Source organism: Triticum dicoccoides, chromosome 5B, assembly GCF_002162155.2.
Source record: "Triticum dicoccoides isolate Atlit2015 ecotype Zavitan chromosome 5B, WEW_v2.0, whole genome shotgun sequence".
Classification (NCBI taxonomy): Eukaryota; Viridiplantae; Streptophyta; class Magnoliopsida; order Poales; family Poaceae; genus Triticum; species Triticum dicoccoides.
This window is the reverse complement of record NC_041389.1, coordinates 716,514,269-716,533,603: the sequence shown is the minus strand read 5'-3', so window position 1 is coordinate 716,533,603 and position 19,335 is coordinate 716,514,269. Positions and strand designations below refer to the sequence as shown.

The 19,335-nt window shown below is 42.6% G+C and overlaps 3 protein-coding genes across 6 annotated transcripts; all 3 read left to right on the top strand.

Moving 5' to 3' along the window:
• Positions 1–1,915: 1,915 nt before the first annotated feature.
• LOC119312922 (derlin-2) lies at positions 1,916–6,112 on the top strand. Its single transcript, XM_037588710.1, has 6 exons — positions 1,916–2,228; positions 2,384–2,483; positions 3,272–3,486; positions 3,641–3,724; positions 4,757–4,810; positions 5,667–6,112. Exons 1-6 carry the CDS (start codon positions 2,130–2,132, stop codon positions 5,865–5,867), a joined length of 753 nt encoding a protein of 250 aa, XP_037444607.1. The 5' UTR covers positions 1,916–2,129; the 3' UTR covers positions 5,868–6,112.
• A 1,170-nt stretch (positions 6,113–7,282) lies between these two features.
• Positions 7,283–9,129, top strand: LOC119312920 (putative pentatricopeptide repeat-containing protein At1g03510). The gene is made up of 2 exons (XM_037588705.1): positions 7,283–8,620; positions 8,753–9,129. Exons 1-2 carry the CDS (start codon positions 7,311–7,313, stop codon positions 8,763–8,765), a joined length of 1,323 nt encoding a protein of 440 aa, XP_037444602.1. The 5' UTR covers positions 7,283–7,310; the 3' UTR covers positions 8,766–9,129.
• An 837-nt stretch (positions 9,130–9,966) lies between these two features.
• On the top strand, positions 9,967–12,768 carry LOC119312921 (uncharacterized protein At5g65660-like). 4 transcript variants are annotated; one of them, XM_037588708.1, is made up of 4 exons: positions 9,967–11,014; positions 11,855–11,995; positions 12,108–12,358; positions 12,480–12,768. In XM_037588708.1, the coding sequence occupies exons 2-4, from the start codon at positions 11,902–11,904 to the stop codon at positions 12,633–12,635; spliced, it is 501 nt and encodes a 166-aa protein (XP_037444605.1). In that variant the 5' UTR covers positions 9,967–11,014; positions 11,855–11,901; the 3' UTR covers positions 12,636–12,768. The 4 variants fall into 4 exon arrangements, with proteins under 4 accessions (XP_037444605.1, XP_037444604.1, XP_037444603.1 ...); XM_037588707.1 differs by having other exon boundaries at positions 9,967–11,345; XM_037588706.1 differs by having other exon boundaries at positions 9,967–11,995.
• The last annotated feature ends 6,567 nt before the right edge of the window (positions 12,769–19,335 follow it).

Genomic DNA, 19,335 nt, shown 5'->3' with positions numbered 1-19,335 from the left:
TAGGCGGCCGCAGCCTCCGCCACCCGCATGCGGTACCGCCAGCGCTCGAGGCGACCCTCGCGGGCGGAGCGGTACGAGTCGAGCAGCGCCTCCTGCTCCGCCCGCTCTGCGGCGATCTGCTCCTCCGCCTGCAGGTGCTCCTGGAGGAGATGGTGGTTGTAGGCGGCGTCGGCCTGCGCCTCCCGGAACTGCTCCTCACGCTTCTGCCTCAGCGTGTCCATATATTGTCCATATTATGTGGTTCCTGAAACACTTTATGGCTCATAGTTTCATTGTATCATTTTGAGGTAAATACATCACTGGTGCTTGAACTTGTCATGAATGTACACTTTGGTGCCTGAACTTGCAAAATACATTGAACTGGTTCCATAACTTGGCATGGATGTGCATATACGGTTCAAATCTCTTTTTTATACGTCGACAAGGCGTGTGGCCTGGTTCTTTGCGGAAAAAACCCCTAGAATATTTTTTCTTACAAAAAGGCCTTAGAGAGAAACTGATAAATTGAAAAAAACTATTAATCTTTTAATATTTATTAAAATTGATCCGGAGTTCGAACCACACACGCAAGGTGTGTATGGCTAGCCGGTCGACCTGTTCAAATATAGTGTCAAGAAAGGCTTCATATTCTTTTTATAAACATAACGCTGAACAACGTAAATTAAAAAAATATTCCAGCAATATAGTGCCATGGATTTGAACCTCCAACCAGGGGCTCTATAGCCGCCCCACATAGCACTCCAACTGACGACATCGAATGGTAAAATAAAAAGTTTAGGTTTATAACATAACGAGCCCGTGTGGCTAAAACAGACCACGGTGTGGCTTAGTTTTCAACGGGTTTGTTCTTTTTCATTTCTTTATTAAAAATACATAAATTATTATCGCGTTACAAACAATATGCATATATTTAAAACAAATTACATTAAAACATTCATATAATTTCATAAAATGCGTATGCAATAACTTAACAGAAATACGCATAATAAAATTATGAATTAAGAATTTATTTTATAATTGAAAAAATGCTCGCATTTTAATAAAATATTAAAGTAATTTTAGCAACGTTCATATATTTAAATAAATTCACATATATTTTATAATTTCCACATTTTTATTAAACTGTTTATGTAGTATATCAATGTGTTCATGCTTTCACAAAAAATGGTGTTGTTTTAAAAAGAATTTATATAATATCTAAGTTTGTGTGTTTTCTAAAAAAATAAATACAAGCCTAGTGCACCATTAGACTGCGGATCCTCACATTAATAATACTTGAATCATATGAACATTTTAATCATTCGTAAATATTTTCAATTTTATCTTATAGTTATACTCCTAGATTTTATTTTATAATTTGTCAGTTTCTCCCTGAGGGCCTTATTGTAAGAAAATAATTCTGGAGGTTTTTCTGCAAAACATCAAGCCACACACCCTTTTCACTGACAGCAGGGCCCATGGCATGCTAGCACGCCTCATCAACTTCGTGGACGTATACAAACGCCATTTGAATCGTATATGCATGTCCATGCCAAGTTATGGAACCAATTCAATGTATTTTGCAAGTTCGGACACTAAAGTGCACATCCATGGCAAGTTCAAGCACCACTGGTGTATTTACCTCTATCATTTTCTCCTTCGCCGGATGGGACCTCAGAGAGTCCCAAAACAAAAATATAGTGACTACAAGTGGCGTGGAAGTCCACGGAGGCAGCGGGCGACGGCCACCACCAATGTCCGACGTGTTCGTCCGACGTGGCGCCGCCCCATTGGGGCACAGCACGTCACCGCCACCACCAATGTCCGACGTGTTCGTCCGACGTGGCGCCGCCCCATTGGGGCACAGCACGTCACCGCCCACGGTTCCTCCCGCGGGCCCCCACATGCCAGCCACACGACCCAGGCTCCGAAGCAGACGAGAGACAGACAGACAGAGAAAAAAAAAACCCAGAGAAAGAGATCGAGACCCTCTCCACCCTCCTTCCCCATCCCCGTCGTCGCTCTTCGATTCCGCCGGCGATCCGTGCCACAGTCTAGCCGGAGGAGAGGCGAGCAGCAGGGGGAGCGCGTGCGGTCTAGCGGGGGCTAGGGTTTCCTCGCGTGTGAGGGACGGGAGAGGAGGAGCAGGGATGGCGCAGGCGGTGGAGGAGTGGTACCGGCAGATGCCCATCATCACGCGCTCCTACCTCACCGCCGCCGTCCTCACCACCGTCGGATGCACCCTCGAGGTACGTCCCCCGTCCCCCGCGCCGTCCCATCTCCTCCGCCCCCGCCCCGGGGGGCGGGGCCTCTGGTCGTCCGCGGCGCGATCTGGTGCTGCTTCTGCTGCCGAGTTCAGTCGATGACCTAGTGATTGATTGATTGGTTGATTGGTTGGCTGCAGATCATCTCGCCCTACCACCTGTACCTGAACCCCAAGCTGGTGGTGCAGCACTACGAGATCTGGCGCCTCGTCACCAACTTCCTCTACTTCCGCAAGATGGGTATGCCAATGAATAACAATGAAGCTCACCTCCTATCCCTAGTCCAAGTGCAAGGCCTTGTGAAATTCGATAGGATGGCATGGCGTAGGGCTAGGTTTGCGTAGATTCGTTGCGTACATGCCACTCTATTAGTCTATTTGCAACATACATACTGATACAAGCAGCACCAGGGCACCAGGGGAATTCATTTCGTGTGCTCCCAGAGTATGGTTTGTGCGAAGCCGCTGCACCAGGAGATACATTAGAATGTATATATATAGGTTTTCGGTACGTGACGCCAGTCGGCCAAGGCTTGTTCACTTTACATGCTGCTGAGCCACTGCCCTCCCTTGTGTTTTGTGGCGCTGTGCATATGGCAATTTGTTGCATTGGAAACGGACACGCCCTGCTTGTTTGTCGTATTGCCTTAGCCGCCGTATCAAAGTCAGCACGAAACAATAAGCGCAGATTTGTCAAGCTAATATCGCGCGCTTCAAACGGTAACGGAGAGTGGGTAGTAACCTATGGCTTGTCCAATATAGTATGTTGCCACGAACGAGCAGAATCTACATTGCTTTGCTGTTGAGTATCCGACATTTACTAATTTGTCGGATACGTTACTAGTTTGTCTGTGCTCATGCTAAGCGCAAGTGCTTACATGTTCCTAGCTTGTTACACGTGTTCGATTCGCATGCTCATCATAAGCCCTTTACTTTACTCCACTGTTTATTGAACCATCACAGGGTAAATTTGATGTATAGCTGTAGCCCTTCACTCTTATTACTGAACCTGGTTACTCTTGTTTCCAGATTTGGATTTCCTGTTCCACATGTTTTTTCTTGCGCGCTACTGCAAACTTCTCGAGGAGAACTCATTCAGGGGAAGAACAGCTGACTTTTTCTACATGCTCTTGTTTGGTGCTACTGTCCTAACCAGCATCGTTCTGATTGGTGGGACAATACCTTACATTTCTGAGACGTTTGCCAGGATTCTGTTCCTCAGCAATTCATTGACGTTTATGATGGTATGAGATTAATTTAAAGGCTTCAAGCATTTACTATTTCCTATGAAAAATTGCCTATGCTAGGACACATAGTAGAGAAGTCTTGTCTTTAAGAATTGTCCTTTTTCGGTGCCTGAGGCAGAACATTAGTAATACCCCTGATATGGCATGGCAGGTTTATGTCTGGAGCAAGCACAATCCCTTCATTCACATGAGCTTCTTGGGTCTGTTCACCTTCACTGCTGCCTACTTACCTTGGGTAAGCGTTGCACCTGTCCACTTGATACTCCTCTAAAATTACTTATTTGATGACAAGTGTAGGCATGCAAATTGATATTTCTTCATGCCTAAGAATTGATTCATGAAATCTGAGATCTGTATATAGGGGAAATCACTACTTAATTGTAATGACTTTGACAAGCTTGTGCATATAAAAACTGATAATTTTTCATGCCTGAGTATTGATGCACAAGATTTGAGATCTGTATATCGGGGAAATACGTAACTTATTGTAATGACTTGAAAACCCTATCTGGCGGGTACATGTATCAATTCAGGCTGTTTTATTTTCAAGACAAAACATTTACGAACTTCTTTTTTTTGCCTCCTGGGTTTCACAGCATATGTAACTAACTATATGTTTTGGCTTAAAAGAGGGCCTAGTGCACTGGGAGTAGAGATGAAATTCATGGGAAAGGGCTGGATCTTTCCTTTATTATGGAATCCTTGCGTTCTAAATGGGGTGAGATGCAAGATAAAGTGAATGAAGTAACATTTTAGTTCATTTAGTCATCACGGAATAAATCCTGGATAGATCATGTATGAGTAAATAAATACTGGAAGGTGTATGTGAGGTAGCGTGTGATAACTCTGCGTAGAAAATGTAAATTAACTAGCATAGAGAATGTCAAATAGCTAGTTGTATTCTGGAAATGAAAGTACCTTAGAATGACCTGTTCCAACTAGAGAGAATTGGACTAATCATTGGTCCTTTAACTCCAACCAGGCAAAACCTAGCAATTACTGGGTGACCTGTAAACTGCTGCGTAATGTGCACAGTTACAGTAGGAAGACACTTGGCTATCTGGCCATCATACAGGATGGCATATCACTGTTGGAAAACATGACAAACTGAATAAACTGCCACATTTTGCTCTGACACTGTTCTCCTGTGAGCCTTACTTGGTCATCTCATACCATGACTGGCAAAATTACTGGTTTTTTAATTCATGTTATATTATTATATCGGAGATGAAAAACAGTGGTCTGAACTGTTTCTTTTAACTTGCAGGTCCTTCTTGGCTTCTCTATTCTGGTGGGGAGCAGCACATGGGTTGATCTTTTGGTGAGTTTTGCTTAACTGATGAATTTCAGACTTCAGAGTAATGGTTGCAGTAGCGATTTTGTTAGTGTTTATGATTTGAACATCTTTTCTGGTCATGTAAGCCATTGATTGCTAACTGACTGAACAATATTTAGGATTAGCTATTAGTGCTTAGTTCTTCGCTTGGATTTGTAGGAATGTTGTTTATTTGTACCATTTTCTGCTGTAGTAATGTTGTAAGCACTCAATATTTCTCTTTAGCCGCTCTGCCTAAACGCTGCCATACTCAGTTTTTTTTAGCCAAAGTTTTAAGTTTGGTTGCCACTTGCCAGTATAGACGTACCCATGGTTTTTGAGTCGCGACTCATGCGAGTCGCTCTGGGGCAGCGACTCGGAAGAAGTCGAGCCTGCGTTGTGACTAGTCGCGACTCTGAGTCGCGAGTCGACACTAAGCTGAGTCGACCATATTTTTGCGACTCATAGACTAGTCGTCGACTAGTCGCGACTAGTCGAGCGACTCGAAATCCATGGACGTACCTTCCTTCTTTTATCCCATGGTTGTCCAAAACCTGATGATGGTTTTAACCAGCTAACCGGATGATACTGGACAGTTTTGAAAGTTTTAACATGGTTCAAATCTACAGAATGAGCTGCTGTTTTATGAATGCCGCTAGCTCTACAAACCTGCAAATCGACCATTAGAGATTGTGGTTGCAATTTTATGCGACTGTTCATTTTGGTTGATGTAGCAGCTTGTATTGATGCTGGATGGCTGTTACTATGCTGGCTGTCTGACTGGTTTACCTTTCCCACTGCTCACATGTTACTGTCATAGTCGTTACAATAGCTCTTAACTGGTAAATCATGTTTCTTTCAGGGTATGATTGCTGGCCATGTGTATTACTTCCTGGAAGACGTGTACCCTCGGATGACCGGCCGTCGCCCCCTGAAGACCCCTTCCTTCATCAAGGCGCTGTTCGCTGACGACAATGTGGTCGTGGCGGCGCGGCCCCCCAACGCCGGTGTCGCGGCTGCAAGGTTCGGTGGTGTGGGTGCAGCAGACCCCCAGTTCCAGTGATGATGGACATGCAGTTTGTTGGATATAATTTTGTACACCCGTGTCCGTGATGATATGTGCAAAAATACATAGAGTATAATTCTCAGTTAGGGGTTGGGCTTGATGCCAATGCGCTGCTAACCAAAGTGTATGTAGCTGGGCTCGTGAAGCCGTCTGGTTGTTGGTTAACTTTGACTTGACGTACTTGTCTCATCTTGCGTGGCACCTTCGTTAATTAGGCGAAAAAACACGCTGAAGCCTCCAAACCAGTCCCTTTTTTGGCGTTCCCATGTCCCCCCTTGGTGTGGCGGTATGGGGATGGAGTTTTTCTCGCTTTTGGTGTAGTGGGCCTCCCAAAAGGCAGGCCTGCGCGATCGTGCTATTAGCTCAGTGGTAGAGCGTGCCCCTGATAATTGCGTCGCTGTGAGGGCTCTCAGCCACACGGATAGTTCAATGTGCTCATCAGGATCCAACCTGAAGGTGTGGATCATTCAAGGCACATTAGCATGGCATAATTCTGTTTGAATCGGAGTTTGAAACCAAACAAACTTCTCCTTAGGTGAGATCCCATGTAGACCAACTCAAAATGCTGATTAAATACGACACACAAGAAATTGGAAATGTAGAAACATTAAAAAAAAAGACATGGAACAAATTTCTAAGCATTGCTTCTACTAGTAGTAAAATATTGAAGGAGAAACATTTGAGGGTCTCTTTGATTTGCATGGTTCTCAAAACGTAGGAATATGAAAAATATAGGATTGGAGTGGCATGTCTGCTTCAATCCTAGTATAACATTAGCAAAGTTGTGTTTGATGGCATAAGTAAAACAAATAATTTGTAAAAAGATATTGAAGTGGATGCTAGATTTTCTATAAAATATAGTAAGAAAAATTCTTATATGATTCATTTCTACGGATCAAGCAACCAACTTAAGAAAAAATCCCAAGGACCAAAAATCTTATAGAATTCATTTAAATCAAAGAAGCCCTAGTTAAACAATGAAAAGAACAACAACAACAACACAAAAATGGAGTGTCATTTCATCATCAATACCATGTAATTTGTGCGTGAGGAAGATCGTAAGATTCTACACATAAGGTTGGGGTTGATAAAATTTTCCTATGAAGAACCTCCATCCCATATTAGTTGTCGCTCAAATGGATGTATTTAGCACCGGAATACGTTTAGATACGTCCATTTTAGCGACTACTATGAGATGGAGGGAATAGTATAAATGGGTCGTAAGAAAGAAATGCCTATGGATTGTAATCCTAACGGATCAAACAACCCATGTAGGAATCCTAAAGTTGCTCCAAAATTCCTTCGAAAATCTTTTGAATGAAAGAGCCCTAAAGTTGCTCGTTCAAACCAAATTCAAATTCCCAAAGGTTTTTAAGCCACAGTTTTTGAGGCATCGTCGGCAAGCTTGGGCCCTCCTCCGCTCGAAGACCCAACGGAGCGATGGACTCCCGCCACCAGCGGCTGGCGACACTGACCAAGGCCCTGACCGCGCACGTCAACGCCGGCCGCCACGGCGAAGCGCTCGCCTTCTTCGCCCGCATGGCCGCCGACCCGGCGCTCCCGCCGCTCGCCGACCCGTCCTTCGCGTACGCCCTCCCGCTCGCGCTCAAGTCCGCCGCCGCGCTCCGCCTGCCCTCCTCCTCCGCCGCCGCCCCCATCCACGCCCTCGCGCGCAAGTGCAGCGGCCTCCTCAGCAACCCGTTCGTCGCCTCCGCGCTCGTCACCTCCTACGGTGCATGCGCCGGCTCCTCCCCTGAGGCCGCGCGCAGCCTGTTCGACGAATTGCCCGGCCGAACCGCCGTCGTCTGGAGCGCCATGATCTCCGTCTACATCCGGTCTGGGGACGTCTCCGCTGCCGCGCAGGCGCTCGGCGAGATGGACGTCACGCCCACCGCTTCCTGCTTCAACTCCGTGATCGCGGCCGTGGTCGAGTCCGGGGAGCGTCCGGCTCGGGCCGTCGAGCTCTACCGGCAGATGCAGGGTATGGGCGTCAAGCCCTCGCTCATCACCCTGCTGGCGCTCGTCCCCGTGTGCACGGCCCTTGGCGCTCTGAGTTCGGTCAGGGAGGTGCACGGCTTCGCGGCACGGCACGGCATGTTCTCGAGCTGCCATCTCGGCAGCTCCCTCGTCGAGGCGTACGGGCGGTGCGGCTCTTTGGTCGGCGCGCAGAGGGTTTTTGACCTGGTGAACGAGCGTGACGTGGTTGTCTGGAGCTCCATGGTGTCGGCGTACGCGTTCCATGGCCATGGAGACGTCGCGATGTCGCTTTTCAGGCGTATGGAGCTGGAGAAGGTCCGGCCTGATGGCATCATGTTCCTCGGCGTGTTGAAGGCCTGCGGCCATGCTGGTCGCGCAGATGACGCTTTGAAGTATTTCGATGTGTTAACCAAGACATATGGAGTGGAAGCATGCGGAGATCATTATTCGTGCTTGGTTGATGTCTTGGGACGGGCAGGGAGGTTGCATCAGGCCTATGATGTTATCCGGACGATGCCGGTTAGAGTTACCGCAAAGGCCTGGGGTGCTCTCCTTGCTGCTTGCAGGAAGTATGGGGAGGTGGGGCTGGCAGAAGTTGCAGCGAGAGCGTTGTTTGAGATTGAACCAGAGAATGCAGGGAACTTTATTTCGCTTGCCAATATCTATTCGGGCTTGGGTATGCATGAGGAGGCACAGCGGGTGAGAAGGGACATGGAGCAACGAGGCTTGCAGAGCTCACCTGGAAGCAGTTGGACGATACACCGCAAGTCAAGGTGCTTGACCATGTCCAATAAATTCTTTTTTCCACCACTTCCTTGCCTGTACCCGCCAAGCTTCTATGTTTTTTTTTTACAGTTTTGGTCTTAGCCAAATTATGAATGGACTGACTTATTTGTTTGCTGCAGTGAACTTGTCTGAAGGAGGAGGTTGACATTTGGGAAATTTCAAGTTTATTCGGATACACAATTTCTGTGCCCATGATAATGTAAGCGGGATATGCCAATATCTCTTTCTTTTTGGAGGGTCTATTGAGTAGAACACCACTACTTTTAGTTAATAGCATCTGGAAAATATTTAATTGTACCAGAGCCCTAACCCTAAATCTATCAGAATATGCTGCATCTCAACCTGAACTGATTGTAAATGCAGCAGACACTTTTCTGTGGCTTAATTCTTAGCTGGAAATCCTGCATAAACATCAAATTTCCTTCTTGGAATGTTGGAAAGAAGCGATGACCCTGTTAGAAGTCATGTCTATTATCAAAGTTCAGTTCTAGCCTGATCTTATTACCATCTTATTTACACATTTCCTACTTCAGTTTTTTGTGTCATTTTCAATCTGACACTGCATGAATTTATATTCTTGAAATATAATCATAAACTTTGTGCTATCAGTAAAAAAAAAACTTTTATCGATGTTATACAGTACATTTTCTTCCTGCCAACAGCATTTCCATCAGCATACATTGGAATTCAAGTTCAAAGGACTGCAGAGGAAACATAACTCTATATATAATGTTTCTTACTTTTACAAGTTTTTCAGCAAAGCAGTAGGCATTTGCAACTATCATCTAATGCCACTCTGCTAATGCACATAGCTGTCCACAATCCCGTTGCTGTCAGTGGATATTAACTTCACTGATGTTAATTACATCCGTGTACTGAACTCATTGTGATTCTTTATTCTGAAGCTAAACTAATATATCTTATGTCAGTTTCTACGGACCAAGGAACTATCTTTAGCTTTCCAACGAGACTTTTACTAGCCTTTTGCTGTTAGTGCATATGATGCTAATGTTGGTGCCACTTTACCAAAGGCACATCTTATTAGAAAACTAATATAAAAAAGGCTAGTCAAATAGGTGCAGCGGGCAAGATCCCTGATATCTTTCCTTTACCTTTCAACCACATCTAGTGTTTAAAATAGATCATTGTAGGGATATATAATACATCAACATGGTACTTCGCGTTTGAACAGTCAGTTCAGTTTGTTATTTGAAGATAGCAAGTCCTTTATAATATTTATGAGTTTATTATCTCTTTCAAACAGTGCCGTAGATTGTAGTACTCTTTAGCTTCAGGTAGCTTTGTGCTGATGCCAAATAACAAAGAAATGTTCATCTGCCACAGGGATATTGTAATTTGTAAATGGAGATTCTACTATACATTGTTAACGTCTTAGTGTATTTGGTGTCATTTAGTTCGTTACACCTGCTGTTCAATATATCGGCGGCAGCATGGAAATTTAACATGAGTTTTTTTTCCTTACATATTGAAACTAAGCTAGCTGTTATAAGCATGAAATTAGAAAGAATATTAACTATAATACCACGTTTTTATTTTAAATACGAAATAATATCTACTGTACAACTTAAATATCTTATATGGAAAATGTACGACCTAATATGTCTTTTGGCATTTGGAATCCAGCTAAAGGCTACCAGATAATATATCCACTGCCCGCTTTCCTGAAACATGATTTGTAGCGCATGATACCTTCCCTATGTTCTGTAGTAACCTGGAAGGACACTTACCTAACATCCTACCTGATAGGTCCCTCTCAAATAGGCATCACTATTGTTAGTGACACATGCTAGGTCCCGTTACAGATGGCTTATTGGCTGATGTGTAAGTGATTCTGTCAACCTAATTTCTCCAACAGATGTTGTTTGCGCCCTGCACTAGCTAACTTGCAATTGTAACACTTTCTAAAGATATTTAGCTTCAACACATGCAATTCTTCCGTTTTTCCTCCATAAATTGACCTGAAATCTGTCAAATCATACATGCGTCCTGATGGCACTATCCACAACCAGTTTTTACCACTGGACAGTATTTCACAGCCTCTCATTGCAGTATGCTTGTTTTGACCACTAAACTCGTTCCTTTGCATAACTACTTTTTCTGTACCAAATTCCTTGATCTGCTTCTACAAATATCTGGAGTGTGTGTGTTTGCTGACTCTAAACCAGTCCGTGAACTATCGAAGGAATACCATTTGCTGCAGGAAGGGAGCACACTGACATTGAATGAAAAATTGGCCGACAGGAGGAAGTGCGGCCATAAGAGGGTATCCATTGTTACTTTTGCAGGTGGGACCCTCCAAGTGGAGAACTGGTAAATGAGAGAGCTCATGCAACTCATCTTTCGTCATCAGTTGAGGCTAGGTAGGAAACATATATATTACCAGACATTGGCTGCTTAAGATAATATAAACATTCTTGATACATGTTCCTGGTTAGGAAATGATACCACCGAGAGCAAATTACTTCATGCTGATCTATTTGTTAGGTAAGATTACTTCTCTTTTGCTTCCTCCACTAGGCTTCTTTGATAGAGTTTTGAAGTTACTGAATGCTTTGAAAAGCATGACTCATGGCAGTCCTTGAAGATAGAAAAGCTGGCTGATGGCACCTCATTGACTAATTGGCTAGTGGTACATAGTAGCTTTCAGCCGTTCAACTAATTTGCCTTATTTGGGCATAGCTTCCAGGCTTGGTAAGGATATATAGCTAGCAGTCACAATTTGTTTTTATAGTAGTAGCCACATTTTGTTGAAAATAACTTTGCATCTGTACCGTCCGTACAAATTTGTGGATCTCGTCAAGGATACTCAAGCTATATTGGCACTTTATCTATGGAAAAGCATATTACTTTTCAAAAGGCAAATGATGATGCACACTGAGAGAAAGTGCTGCATTCTCATCTCACCTGTTGCATGTCCACTGTTAATATGACCTAAATTTGTGGGTCCCTCCACCCCCAACTCAATTACAATCATTCTTTACTGTTGGTTTGTTCCAAGAATAACATATATATGCAGTGTTGCATCGCCAACCTGCCATCTTTTCCCCTGTGCATCAGTTCATCATACTTTACCTAACAAACATTTGCTTGTGGTGAGACATACCTATAATTTCTATCCCAGTGTATATTCGCCACCTTTCGTCCCACCTTCTAAAGCCATATATTTAGGTGATTTAAGCAGCTTCTTTTTGTTGGAAAAGGCAGGCGGTGAGATCAGCGTCAAGCACTAGCGGCCACCAGCAGATGCATGTGGACCACAGCACCATCATCATCCAGTACCACGGACGGATGGCTGGCCGTGCAAGTCAGTCCACTTCGTACGACACAAGGCGAGTTTTCAGGTATATAAGTAGCCAGTCTCCTTAGCTTGCAAGCCTGGGCTCTTAACCGAGTAGCAGGCAGGACTGACTCAAGTACCAGAAGGCCACCTGATGCGTATGAATATGCCGCAAGGTCTCACGCCTGCTCCTGCATCCATGACGATCCCGATGTCGCATTCCTCAAGGCCGACGCTCGGGTTCCCCCTCGGCACGGCGCTCCTGCTCCTCGTCATCTTCTCCCTCAGCGGCATCTTCTCCTGCTGCTACCACTGGGACAGGCTCCGCTCCCTCCTCTGGTCTCGGCATCCCGGCATGCTCCAGGACGGCCCGCACACCGTCATCTCCGTCGGACCAACGCCGAGCAAGGCATCTTCTGAGCACAAGGTAGTAGCAGCAACCGACCTCTCTGTTGTACAACTTATTCTGATTTTTGACACCATTCCGGGAGATCATCTGTACTAAACTTTTGCTGATGATGTATGGCGCCCTGCCTTGTTGTTTGCAGAGCGAGAAAGCTGGAAAAGAGTGCGGGTTGCCCGTGATCATGCCCGGGGATAACATCGCGAAGTTCTACGCGAGGCCCTGCCCGCACGAGGCGTGTTTATCTGCAGCAGCAGAGAAGGGCGAAGTCGAGGTGCAAGTCAGATGTTCAGTTTCGTGAGACCGTCAGTATCTGTATATGAAATCGTAGTTAGCTGCTCGCGACTTATGATTGGTAGATAGATTGTATATATGCAAGCGACTTAATGACTTATGATTGATGGATTGATTGTGTACAAGCATGCATTTTGACAGTTTTTCAGAAAAGAGGAAAAAAAAAGAACCTTTCATGTGCAGATACGCAACCCGAATAGTCCAGAAAAGGCGATTTTGGTGTCAACAAACTAGCTGGATATTTGTTTTTCTTGTCATGGAACTTGTTGAATGCTATGAATTCGGGATCTTTCTGTTAAGGGGGGTGGATGTCATTTTAGGAAACCAAGAACAGTTCGTACTAGCTTCTTTTTGAAATTATCAGGGAATTTGTTAGCGTCTGTTCTTTCTGCGAGGTTTTTGAAAAGGAAAAAAAAAGGGAGAGGAAATTAGATTGCTGCTGAACCAAATAGCGTCTCTTCTTCCTGTCCTGTGGTGCCCACTGTACGTCGTCATGGCAACTTAAGAGCAAAAGTACAGTGACATAATCTGGCATACAAAATGTTGAATGAAAAAAAAGACTGAAAAAAGAAAAAGAAAAAACCAATGAAAACCTAAAAAAACAAAGAACAAGTGCAAAGGAATGGAAAATAGTGAATACCGGTAAAGAACCAAATGAAAACAATAGAAAACTGTGGAACACAAAGAAAGAAAGAAAAATGAGAAAGAAAAGAAAAACCACAGAAAAACATGAAAGAAAAAGTGAGAAATCAAATAAAAATGAAAAAAAAACAAAGTATAACGATGAAGCAAAGAAAAAAAAACAAAACCAGAGAAAAAAAGAAAACAAAAAACAAAAGAAAAAGAAGAAGAAGAAACCAAACAAACACATCTGGGAATGAAAGAGTGGTCCTCTATTGGGCTGGCCCATTTCCGTGAGTGCTGCAAGAAAGCTTCAGGCAAGACGGTTGCTAGTCTCGCTATAACCGAGACATAACATTCGCTAGTGCTTTGTCTTGCTTAGTGCAAGGGCGGAAGCGTCGATATACAAGAATCCACACGTTTCAAGAATATTTTCATGGCATTTAAAAAATATATTATTTTATATAATGTATAAAAGTGTTTGTGTAGTATAGAAAAAGTTTATAATCATTAACTAATGTTCAACATGTATTCAAAAGTGGTTAACATGTATTAAAAATGCTCAAAAATATGTGTCTAAAAAATATACATCGCATATTTAAAAAATGTTCAAGATGTATCAAAAACATTACGCGTATAGAAGAAAAAACTACAAAGTGTATTGAAAAAAGTAGAAATTTGTCTATGTAAAGAAAAAAGAACCAAATAAAGAAGAAAATTAGTGAAAACTGAAGAAAGAAACAAAAAGAAAACCCAAAACGAAAGAAAGAAAATATAGAAAATAGTGTAAAAAATATTAAAAAAACCCGCACGAAAGGTTAAAACTGTTCTGAACCGGTCCGTAGAACCTTCCTCAAACCGCTATAGCATGTTTAGTGTTGCCTAACCCATTCCCTCGAACCTCTCCGTTCCAAAATAGATGATCCAATTTTATACCAACGTTAGTACAAAGTTGAGTCATCTATTTTGAAACGGAGGGAGTAGAAGCGAGGCAGAAGAAACTTTCTATATGGGTGATAGATAGCCCTTGTGTTGCAATATGGATTATATGTAGGATAATTACTACTGTTTTAATACAACGTACATGCAAGATTTCGGTCTAAATTGTAGTAATTACCCATCTAGATTTTGGAGGATCCATGCAAGCGCACAACTCACATAGGCCCATCAACAACCCTGCACCATTGCAGAAACCCTAGAGATTTAGCTTGCTGGTGACGTGCACATGATGACATATCATTGGTAACTAGATAACATACTCAGCATGTGTGGTTCATAGTACACGCCACTGGTACCGAATTATTAGTGGTGTGCACAGACGGACGCACGCCAGCGATAACTCAAGCACTTACTAGTGAAGTTCGCATACATACACACGCCACCAGTAATTGGATTACCAATGGCGTGTATATCATGGCGCATGTCACTAGGAAAGCCTGTATCAATAAATACCAACAAATTTGAATTATAAGTCTAAATTAAATGTTTTTTTTTTCTAAATTTGTAAAAAAGATGTATCGTGTATAATAAGTTTCAATCATTGTTGATCATATTTAGATTTATAAGAAATAAAAAATTAATAATATATATTACATAGCTAGAAATTCATTAATGCCTAAAAAAGCAAATGAGTTTAGAAAATGCAAAACTTTGACAAGGGCAATCTAATGTATTATGTTCCGTCTATGCAATGTTGTGGCATTTTAGGTAGATATTTTTTGAAGACTTTGTACATGATACCTAAAATTACTATTTAGCTAGAAAAAAAGCAAATACAAATTATTACATACCTAGCGTTGAGCATGAATATGATTTGGACCATGTTTATTGCAATACGGTTATTCATTAAAGTCAGAGAATAATTGCTGTTCTGTTTACATGAATAAAACCTTTTATGGTCATACACCCAATGTAAATGGTTTAATGAATCTCGATCGTAGTGACACACATATTTATAATATTGATGCCAAAAGATGCAAAGTTGATAATGATAGTGCAACATACTTGTGGCACTGTCGTTTCGGTCATATTGGTATAAAGCACATGGAGAAACTCCATGCAGATGGACTTTTAGAATCACTTGATTATGAATCATTTGATACTTGTGAACCATGCCTTATGGGAAAGATGACTAAAACTCTGTTCTCCGGAACAATGGAGCGAGCTGATGACTTATTGAATATAATACATATTGATGTATGCGGTCCGATGAGTGTTGAAGCACACGGCGGGTATCGTTATTTTCTGACCTTCACAAATGATTTGAGTAGGTATGGGTATATCTACTTGATGAAACACAAGTCTGAAACATTTGAAAAGTTTAAAGAATTTTAGAGTGAAGTGGAGAATCATCGTAACAAGAAAATAAAGTTTCCACGATCTGATCGTGGATGCGAATATTTGAGTTACGAGTTTGGCCTTCATTTAAACAATGTGGAATAGTTTCACAACTCACGCCACTTGGAACACCACATCATAATGGTGTGTCCGAACATCATAACCGTACTATATTAGATATGGTACGATCTATGATGTCTCTTACCGATTTACCACTATCATTTTAGGGTTATGCATTAGAGACAGCTGCATTCACGTTAAACAGGGCACCATCTAAATCCGTTGAGACGACACCGTATGAACTATGGTTTGGCGAGAAATCTAAGCCGCCGTTTCTTAAAGTTTGGAGATGCGATGCTTATGTCAAAAGGCTTCAGCCAGATAAGCTCGAACCCAAATTGGAGAAGTGCGTCTTCATAGGATACTCTAAAGAAACTATTGGGTACACCTTCTACCACAGATTCGAAGGCAAGATCTTTGTCGCTAAGTTTGTGTCCTTTCTAGAGAAGTAGTTTTTCTCGAAAGAAGTCAGTGGGAGGAAAGTAGAACTTGATGAGGTAATTGTACCTTCTCTCAAATTGAAGAGTAGCATATCACAGAAAACCGTTCCCTTGATGCCTACACCAATTAGAGAGGAAGTAAATGATAATGATCATGAAACTTCAGATCAAGTTACTATAGAACCTCGTAGGTCGACCAAAGCATGATCCGCACCAGAGTGGTAAGGTAATCCTGTTCTGGAAGTCATGTTACTAGACCAAGGCGAACCTACAAACTATGAAGAAGCTATGATGAGCCCAAATTCCAACAGATGGCTTGAGGCCATGAAATCCGAGATAGGATCCATGTATGAGAACAAAGTGTGGACTTTGGTGGACTTGACCGATGATCGACAAGCCATAGAAAATAAATGGATCTTCAAGAAGAAGACTGACGCTGATGGCAATGTTACTATCTCCAAAGCTTGACTTTTCGCGAAAGGTTTTCAACAAGTTCAAGGAGTTGACTATGATGAGACTTTCTCACCCATAGCGATGTTTAAGTCTGTCCGAATCATGTTAACAATTGCCGCATTTTATGATTATGAAATCTGGCAAATGAATGTCAAAACTGCATTTCTTAATGAATTTCTTAAAGAAGAGTTGTATATGATGCAACCGGAATGTTTTGTTGATCCTAAAGGTGCTAACAAAGTGTGCAAACTCCAGCGATCCATCTATGGACTGGTGCAAGCATCTCGGAGTTGGAATATACACTTTGATGAGGTGATCAAAGCATATGGTTTTATACAGACTTACGGTGAAGCCTCTATTTACAAGAAAGTGAGTGGGAGCTCTGTAGCATTTCTGATATTATATGTGGATGACATATTATTAATTGAAAATGTTATAAATTTTTTGGATAGCATAAAAGGATACTTGAATAAGAATTTTTCACTGAAAGACCTCGGTAAAGCTGCTTATATATTGGGCATCAAGATCTATAGGGATAGATTAAAACACTTAATAGGACTTTCACAAAGCACATACCTTGACAAAGTTTTGAAGAAGTTCAAAATGGATCAGTCAAAGAAAGGGTTCTTGCTTGTGTTGCAAGGTATGAAGTTGAGTAAGACTCAAAGCCCGACCACGACAGAAGATAGAGAGAGAATAAAAGTCATTCCCTATGACTCAGCCATAGGTTCTATAAAGTATGTCATGCTGTGTACCCGACGTATTGTGTGCCTTGCCATGAGTTTGACAAGGGGATACAATAGTGATCCAGGAGTGGATCACTGGATAGTGATCAAAATTATCCTTAGGTACCTAAGAGGACTAAGGAAATGTTTCTCAGTTATGGAGGCGATAAAGAGTTCGTCATAAAGGGTTACATCGATGTAAGCTTTGACACCGATCTGGATGACTCTGAGTCTCAATCTGGATACGTATTGAAAGTGGGAGCAATCATCTAGAATAGCTCAATGCATAGCATTGTAGACATAGAAATTTGCAAAACACATACATCTCAGAATGTGGCAGACCCGTTGACTAAACTTCTATCACAAGCAAAACATGATCACACCTTAGTACTCTTTGGGTGTTAATCACATGGCGGTGTGAACTAGATTATTGACTCTAGTAAACTCTTTGGGTGTTGGTCACATGGCGATGTGAACTATGAGTGTTAATTTACATGGTGATGTGAACTAGATTATTGACTCTAGTGCAAGTGGGAGACTGAAGGAAATATGCCCTAGAGGCAATAATAAAGTTGTTATTTTACATTTCCTTATTCATGATAAAGGCTTATTATTCATGCTAGAATTGTATTGATCGGAAACTTAAAGACATGTATGAATACATAAACAAATACCGTGTTCCTAGTAAGCCTCTACTAGACTAGCTCGTTGATCAAAGATGGTTAAGGTTTCCTAACCATAGACATGTATTGTCATTTGATAACGGGATCACATCATTAGGAGAATGATATGATGGACAAGATCCACCCGTTAGCTTAGCATAATGATCGTTAAGTTTATTGCTATTGCTTTCTTCATGTCAAATACACATTCCTTTGAGTATGAGATTATGCAACTCCTGAATACCAGAGGAATACCTTGTGTGCTATCAAATGTCACAACATAACTAGGTGATCATAAAGATGCTCTACAGGTATCTTCGAAGGTGTTTGTTGAGTTGGCATAGATCAAGATTAGGATTTGTCACTCCGAATTTCGGAGAGGTATCTTTGGGCCCTCTCAGTAATACACATCATAAGCTTGCAAGCAAATGACTAAGGAGTTAGTTATGAGGTGATGTATTATGGAATGAGTATAGAGACTTGCTGGTAACGAGATTGAACTAGGTATAGAGATACCGACAATCGAATCTCGGGCAAGTAACATACCGATGGACAAAGGGAATTACGTATGTTGTCATAATGGTTCGATTGATAAAGATTTTCGTCGAATATGTAGGAGCCAATATGAGAATCTAGGTCCGCTATTGGTTATTGACCGGAGAGGTGTCTCAGTCATGTCTACATAGTTCTGGAACCCGTAGGGTTCGCATGCTTAACGTTAGTTGACGATATAGTGTTATATGAGTTATATGTTGGTGACCGAATGTCGTTCGGAATCCTGGATGAGATCACGGACATGATGAGGAGCTCCGGAATGGTCTGGAAGTAAAGATTGATATATGTGATAATAGAGTTTGATCTCTGGAAGGGTTCCGGAATTCACCGGAAGGGGTTCCGGATGTTTCCCGAAATGTTTGGGTACGAGAACACTTTATTTGGGCCAAAGGGGAAAACCCATGAGGCTTTTGGAAAGAGAAAAAAAATGAAATTTTGCGGAGGCCAGGGGCGAGACGCTAGGGACCCTGCCGTCTGGGTCCAGACGCCGGGAACCTTGGCGTGGCCCTGGAGTCCGAGAAGGACTCTTGCCTTTCGGGCAAAACTGACTTTGAGGAGGATTTTACTCCAAGTTTCAATTCCAAGGCTCAACATATAAATAGAGGGGCAAGGCTAGCACCCAAGACACACCAAGATTCATCAAGCCATGTGCCGGCAACCCCGCCCCCTCTAGTTTATCCCCCGTCTAGTTTTCGTTGTGCTTGGCGAAGCCCTGCGAAGATTGTTCTTCACCAACACCGTCACCAAGCCGTCATGCCGCCGGAACTCATCTACTACTTCGCCCCTCTTGCTGGATCAAAAAGGCGAGGACGTCATCGAGCTGAACGTGTGCTGAATGCAGAGGTGCTGTACGT